Raw genomic sequence first — 7,858 nt, forward strand, 5'->3', positions numbered from 1 at the left:
AATATATATATTTTTGTTCCAATGTGCAATAAATTCTAACCACTTCTATGCAAGATTTGGCTAAACTTCATAATCGTTCTTGTTCTTAGGTCTTGAGATGGGCAACAGAACTATAAGATCCCGCTCCGTCCTCTAAGTGCTCGTGCTAGTGATGTCATTAAGCTACTAGAGCATATTAATGAGATTTTTCTGAGCTCTGACCCTTTTCCTCCCCCAGACCCTGGTCCCCACCCAGCGGGTTATCTCCTCAGTGACACACACGGGCCTTGGTATCTGACACCCATCAGCCAGCTTCATAGGGAAGAAGCCACCTCCACTCTATTTGAAGTTTCACTTTTTTTTTTTTTAACCTTTTCCCACCTTCTTTCCCCTCTCCCATCGCCCCTCTACCCACCCACTCGCTCATGCGCTCTCGCCCTCACCCGCCCTGCTCCACACTTCTTTGGTAGTAAGTGACACCATCACCAGCAGTTGACACCCGCAGTTAACAGGCATTGAACTCAAAGAGTCAGTGATGACGTTCTTCTACGTCTTCACCGAGTGGGTAAGTGGCAACGCTTTGCCAAATATTAACGAAGCCAATCAAGAAGCAGCAGCAGCCACAGTATCACTGCACATATATATATATAGATATATAAATACAATATAAATATTTATTTTTTGTAGCCAGGTCCTTGGTGCAGTATTTATACTTCACAATCCACCTTTAAAAAAGGACAAAAAGCAAAAAGACGTGTGATGCTGTTAATTTAAAACGCAGAGCCAAAGCCACTGAGCAGCAGCTGACACGGTTGCTGGCTTGTGTGTGAAAAACACTTTCCCCTCTTCTTTCCTTAACCTCCATGTTGCTTAGGATGAGGAGACTCCGTAATTTAAAGCAGAGGGCGAGAGCAGGATAAACTTCCCAAGTCAGCGGACCTGCTCCCATCCCTCTCTGAATGAGCCACTCTTGGCATCAGAAGTTGGCTGAGGAGAGATTAACAGAAACTCCCAGTCAAAGCCCCTGGAACGACAGTGCCCAGAGTTCTTTTATTTTTCGCCGCAACCAATGTAAGCTTGTAAAAGACCAATAGTGAAGACTAGTGTATTAGTGAACGCATGGAGGCCAGCACTGCTCTAAACGAGACGTGATAAAAAGTACATCACTACTATAAGCCAAAAGGAAACAAAATAAAAATGACCCTTTTTACTGTACAAGGGAAGCCTGTCTTGGTGTGCGTTTGTTGCTTGACTCTCCCAATTTTTGATTCCTGGGAGGGGTCTGGGAATTGGGACTTCAGCACATTTGGGGAAAGGAGGGGAATGGAAGGGAGAGAAATCAGAGGGTTTACCTGCAAAGTTCTGGCTAAAAAGTAGAGATTGGAGAGAAAAGCAAGGTCCTGTCCGTCCCCCCCACCCAGATCCCCAGTCACCCATTGCATGTGGCATTCCTCCCACTACTGGGCCAGTGCTTCAAGGCCCATGAAACCCCTTCCTCATCGGTCCCCCTGGCAGAGCCCCCAGAGAGGCTGTCAGCCAACCCAGCCGGGCTGGCCTTACTTCTGCCTTTTTCACGTTTTTTAAGAAAAAAACTGTCCCAACGCCCCAAAGCTCGGGCGAGCACGACGCCCAGCAGCCTCCCCTCTGCTAGCTAATGCTGGGCCCTGCCCTCCACCAGCCCCAGCGGCAAACCAGCAGACTAGGGCTGCTCTCCATTCGCATTCGGCAGGGAAGGGGGGTGCCCCTCCCCTTCCCTCACCCTGCCCGGCTTTGGGGACATCCCTCTCTAGGCCGTGTCTCCCAGTCCAGGAACACTCAGGAGGATTTTGAAGTGCCCACTCTAGTCCGCTCCAGTAGCTCCACTCTGGAGAGAGATGGCTGGTAGGTCAGTCCCCATCCTCCTCCCCTCGGCCCCCCGCCTCCAGGCCTGCTGTGGAGGTGAGATTGCCATGGGTTAGGACTTTGTGACTTGAGTCCTGGGCATCTTCTGTGATGATGCCTCTTTCTTTTCTCAGATGTTGCCCAAAGTTTTGCAAAAAGCTTCGTTCATTTTCAGGTACCCCCACCCCCTAAAGAATCGGCTGCAACTAGCCAGCCAGGGGGACATCAGGAGGGAAGAAGAAGTCTGGGTTCGGAGGGGCCCGAGGTTTGCACAGTCTGTGCTGTGGCTCAGCATTGTGCTTTCTTGGATTCCCCTTCCAAGAGTACCAAGATTTCCTCCGTCAAAACGCTCCTGAGGCACCCCCTACCCCTGCCCCCCACTGCTGTTTGCTGTACATAGAGGCTAAGTGGGGTGGGGTGGGGTGGGCGGGAGTGCACGTGTGGTGTGTGTGTGTGTGAAGAATGTATATAGGTAAAGGGGAGCGTGGTCCAGTGGTTCCAGAAAAGGGACAGAACTCCTGTGTTCCATCCCCAGCTCGACCACTGACTCGCTGTGTGGCCTTGGGCAAGTCACTTAACCTCTCTGTGCCTCAGTTTCCCCATCTGTAAAATGGGGATAATAATACTGACCTACCTCACAGGGGTGTTGTGAGGCTTTAACTAAATGTTTTGTAAAGTGTTTTTGAGATACAGAGGCAAAGGCACTAGGGAAGGGCAAAGTATTATTTGGACTTATGGAAGATGAAATGGTACCATAAATGCTGCTATTCTGAGAGCCATTTTAAACTGCACTGCTCCAACCACCCCCGCTTCTCATCACCAGGACAGCAGGTCGAGAAAATGTCTTTCCTTTCACTTGCTTCTGGGGTTTGTGATTATTCCAGACACTTAATTTTTTTCCCTTGCTGTATCTCCTTCCCTCACCCCCTCGACTTGTTCCCTGTTCCGTTTATGCGGAAATGGCAGAAATGCTTGAGAAATGAGAATGTATAAGAGGATCGGAAGTTTATAGTCTGAAATTTCAATTTTACTTTGTACTGTACATCTTTTTACTTTAGAATTTGCAATAAAGGGTTACGTCAATCTTGTTTTCAACTCTCTTCTTGGACTGGCCTGTCATTCTGTCATTACTCTCACACCGGAGCCCCTCAGCCCAGGGTAGCCAGGGAGTCAAGCACTCCCACCCAGCAGGACCCCACAGCTGTCCTCTCCCCTTCCTCTGGCAGGGGCACAGTCTGAGCAGGGTCTGTGTGAGGGCTCACCCAGGCTCAGCTCCCCTGATGGGCGGGCGGTGCCCCAGACGCTCAGGTGGGTGGGAAAAGTTTGGGGCTCCAGGTAGAGCTTCAGGAGGCCTTGCCTGACTGGAGAGAGCAGCTTGGAGGCAGCAGGCCCTGGAAGTGGGCACACCTCTAGCTGTGCCGCCCACAGCCCATTCCAGCAGGGCCTCAGAATAAACGGAAATTCTGCACCTTGTTCCGGTCCCCATCCTGTTTCTCCAGCTCCCTTACTGCTCACGGATCATTCCCTCTGGAGCTCAAACTTTTGGCTCAGGCAGCTCTGGATGCAAACACCTGACTATGCCACTAACTAGTTGTGGCCAGTTTCCTTATGTGTAATTGAGATAATACCTTATAACCTTGGGTTTTGAAGATTATATCAAATATTGTAGTATGTAACTTCTTAGCCTAGGGCCTGGCACACAGTTAGTGCTCAATAAATGGTAGCTCTTCTTAGTGGAAGAATAAGTGCGAGACAAAGAAGGAACTAAAGCTGACAAGAATTGGGAGGGTCTGCCCTCCCGGGAAGACTGGCACCGGAGGCCCTCCTCTGCCACTGGCTGCCCCGCTGGCTATACCGGCCATTTCCAACCAACAAACCGATCGCTCCCACTTTTGCGTATTTCGTAACTTTTATAATATGTCAAAGGCAGCACGCCACCAGGATTGTGCTCCCATTTCACGGCCGGGGACACAGAGGCAAGGGGATATCTGGCCCACCTGCAGCCCAGGCCCCCGGGGATGCGAGGGGCTCTGCAGTCAAGAGCGGCTCCTCTTCCCCGCAGCCGGGCGCCCCGGCGGGCCGGAGCAGGGGAGGCGCAGGCGGCCGGAGGCTGTGGGGCCGCGCCCCGTCGCCGTCGCCGCCCGTGATCCACGGCGTGAGCAGGATGAGCAGCGCCCCGGCGCCCAGCGCCCCTCCGAAGCCGGTGAGGAAGCCGAGCGCCAGCGGCCCGGCCCAGCCCGTGGGGCTCCGCTCGTACGGAGCCTGGGGCAGTCGCTCCACGATCAGCTCCAGCTCGTCCCAGTTGGGCTCGGGGACAGAGGAGCGGCGGGGGCGCAGGGCCGGGGCCGGGATGGGGGCAGCGGGGGCGCCGGCTGGGGGCAGGTAGCTCTGCCCGAACTTGCGCAGCTGCAGCGTCGCCTGCTGGTGGAGGTTCTTGCCCAGCTCCCGGGCCACGTCCGGGCGGCCGCTGCGCCGCAGGGCCCGGGCCACGCGGTCCCACGACAAGGACGGGGCCTCGGCAGCCAGCCAGGCCGCCAGTCCCTCCCGGCAGCCGTCGGACACGTTCGCGGGCTCGGTCGCCCGGCCCGCCGGCTCCCCCGCCGCCTCGCGCCGCCGCCGCCGCCGCCCCGGTGCCGCCGAGGTGGGCACCGGCTCGGGCCGCGCCAGCCGGTCCTCCGAAAGCCTGGCCAGCTCGGCCTCGACGTCCGGCTCCGGCGCCTTCAGGAGCGACTGGAAGTGGCCGCACTCCTCCGGAGTCAGCAGCTCTGCCAGGCGGACGGCCGCGTGAGGGCCCATGGCGTCCACGGCCCCCGCCGGAGCCAGCGCCCAGCCCCAGAGCGCCAGGGCCAGGGCCCCCGCCGGACCCCGCGCAGCCATCACCGGGTGGTGACCACAATCCACGGACTGTGGGGGGAGGGGCTCCGAATGCCCACGGATGGGGGAGGGGCGCCAACACCCACGGATGGTGGCAGGAATGAGGGTCCTACATCTGGGGGCTGGGGGCGGGACGAGGGGGACACCCAGGGACGGGAAGGGCGGCCCTCCGACACAGGCAACTTGGAGGAGGAGGATCTGCTAACATCCAGAAACTAGGAATTAAGAGGGGAGGGTCTCACAAAACCCGGGGATTTGAGTGAGAGTTTCCCAATACCCAGGGAGTCGGTGGGGGGGACTCAGTCCCCCAGGAGGCAAGGATCCCGGGCCCTTAGACTGAAATGCCCGCCAGAGGCCTCCGGGCTGTCCCACTAATGTCTCAAACTTAGCAAGTCTCCCACATCTCTTCTAACCCATTTACCGCCCCTGACCCTCCACCAGAAGCCCTAGACCCCTTGCTCTCCTTTTATTTCCGATATCCAATCAAGTCCCACATTCTCTTATTACCTGCTAAATACAAAATATGTATAGACTCTACCAGTTCCCGTCCTCCCACGGGTGCATCCAAACCCTCCTCCTCCGTTTGGATAAGGTAAGCTCCTCCTCAAGTCCCCCACCCTCAAGGACTGAACTGGCTTCCTTTCCCCAAGCAAGCTTGGCTCAGGCTCTCCTTTAGATCTTGGACTGCACTCTGCTCTGCCTCAGTCACTCCCCAGCTGACAGGTCCCTTCTGGGACGCCCTCCCTGCCCCCCACACACCCTTTTGCCTTGTCTCTCCATTAGGCACCCCTCCTATGTACTCCCACAGCACGCTGCCCCTCTGCCTGTTTACTGTCTGTCTCCCGCATTAGAGTGTAAGGTCCATCTATTGTCCCCATAGCAACTAGCGCATAATAGTGTTCAGTAAAGATTTGTTGAATCAGTGGGTGAACTCTTAACTTGCAAATCAGTCCCTGTCCACTGGCCACTAACCCCCTCCCCGCCCCACACACGCAGGCTTCATCGTGGAGCCTCAGCTCTTCACAGGGCATGGAAGGTCCTCCTAGTGCAGCGGTGCAGTTCCATGATTCCTCCCACTTCTCCCCACTCCTGCCCTCACTTTATGCTCTTGTAACAAGTCACAGGTATGGTGCAGTTTCCAGTCTCCATAGCTTTGTCAGGCTGTACCCACCCAATCCTGTCCAGGAAGTTTTTCTGACCCATCACTACCACTACCACCGCGAGTCAGGATCTTTTCTGGGCATTCTTGAGACAGCCTATGCATCCTCCATCGGGACACTTATCTGGAAACTAACTAATTCGAGGATTTAGTCAACATTTACTCAGTGTCTTCTATGCGTACCAAATACTGTGCCAGATGTGAGAACATAAAAATTTTGATACGGCCCCTCCTCAAGCAGCTTTATCCAGTTGTATTTTCAAACGATCCATTTTTGAGCTTTTCCCACCCTGCACTGTGGGCTCTCCAGAATGGTGGCTGTGCTTAACCATTTCTGTATCCTCAGTGCTACGTGGTGTCTGCACAGAGCAGGTGTGTAATAAACCAACTAGAGTGCAAGGGGGGGGGGGGGTCGGGACCTCCAAGGGCCGAGAGGGTTGGGGTCGGTGAGCCCTGGGGCAATGCCCTGGAGCCCCCATGTCCAGGTACACCAGCTGTTTCTCTTGGAGGGGAAACTGCTTTGCAGGGTCTGGCCTTGGGCTTGCTTTGCCTCCTGAAAGTCCTGGGTATGCCCTTAGCCTGAGCCCGAGGAAGCCAGGGGGCCTACGTCCCTTGCGCTCCGGTGCATTGTCAATAATTTTGCTCAGTGCATTCAAGACCTCAGGAAGTTGTGGGTCAAAACCTCTCATGGGCATCTCCATATAGCTTTTTCAGCAAGATGTTCCTTCCTAGTTTTCTGTGTCCCAGTTTATGATGAGCTGTCAGAGTTGGGGACTGACAAATAGATGGTGGCAGACAAAGGATCCCATGTGACCTGAAAGACTGGAACACACTGTGTCCACACCCTGCCCTCTGTCCACTTTCCTTCCGTCCAAGGATGGAATACAAGTACGATCGTAGCTCTGGCCAGCAAGGGCTGCTGTCCAGGTTCTGAGTGAAACAACTTCCTCTTCAGCCCCCCTTTCCTCCATGCATACATCTATTCATTCATTCACTCATTCAACAAACATATGAGCCCTTCTTTACCCCTCATGATTCAGAGCTCTGGGGATATGTCAGCCCCAATTCTGAGCCTCTAAGAGCTCAGAATTGCAGGCTTTTCATCTGGTGGCCTCAGTGCCCAGCACATGGTGGGCCCTTGCTGTGCCAGTGGGTAACAGGAGTCCCACAGTCATGTTTTGCTGAAGGAAAAGAAACACCCACAGAGCCACACCCATGGCTCCAGCAGACCTGGAAGCCCAAGCATTCCCCAGAGGGCTCCCCACATCCTGCTGCCCCCAAGAAATCCTCTGGAAACCACGTATCATCGTTTTAATACTGTGTAATACTTTCTTTTAAAATACAGTCTTTTCTGAGGTAGACAGACCAAACTGCAGAGCATCGTCAGACAGGAGATAAATACGTCCATGTACAACACGCATCAAAATGAGGTAGAAATGGTTACAGCTGGAGGAGAGGACCCCAACCCCAATCTGGGCAGAGGAAGGAGAGGGCCAGCTTGCCCTCCCCCCATCCCTGCCCCTGGATTCTTTGGTATGCCCCCCCAAACATTGCCAGAGCTGGACCTGCCCTTCCCCACCCGCCACAGTGCCCCTGAGGTAGGTGCTATAGACTGGAGGCTGTCTCCTTGTGCAAAGCTCCCCGAGGCCATGAGAGGAGGCAGTGGGGGCCCTGGGTCCTGGTCAGTGAGCTCTTCCCCCAACCCCCAGAGCTGCCTGCCTCTTGAAGGGAAGGCTGGGATCCCAACCCCACCTCCCCAATGCCCTCCACCGCCCCCCCATACACACATACACACCTGAGAGGACCTGCTCACTCCCTGCTCCCCACAAGGGCCTTTCAGAGCCAAGACCCTGCACCCACTGCTTCTGAGGCACCAAAGCCCTGCGATCAGCCAGCTCCAAGGAGTGGAAGGCCAGGGACCAAGGGGGGAAAGGGGGGGAAACAGAGCAGCTTTCCTGTTAGCAC

At 55.1% G+C, this 7,858-nt stretch overlaps 1 protein-coding gene across 1 annotated transcript; it reads right to left on the minus strand.

The window, feature by feature from the left end:
* Nucleotides 1-3,816: 3,816 nt before the first annotated feature.
* On the minus strand, nt 3,817-4,737 carry TMDD1 (transmembrane and death domain 1). Its single transcript, XM_059937360.1, has one exon. The coding sequence runs from the start codon at nt 4,735-4,737 to the stop codon at nt 3,817-3,819; it is 921 nt and encodes a 306-aa protein (XP_059793343.1).
* Between the last annotated feature and the right edge of the window lie 3,121 nt (nt 4,738-7,858).

The sequence above is a fragment of the Balaenoptera ricei genome, chromosome 10, assembly GCF_028023285.1.
Source record: "Balaenoptera ricei isolate mBalRic1 chromosome 10, mBalRic1.hap2, whole genome shotgun sequence".
Taxonomy (NCBI): domain Eukaryota; kingdom Metazoa; phylum Chordata; class Mammalia; order Artiodactyla; family Balaenopteridae; genus Balaenoptera; species Balaenoptera ricei.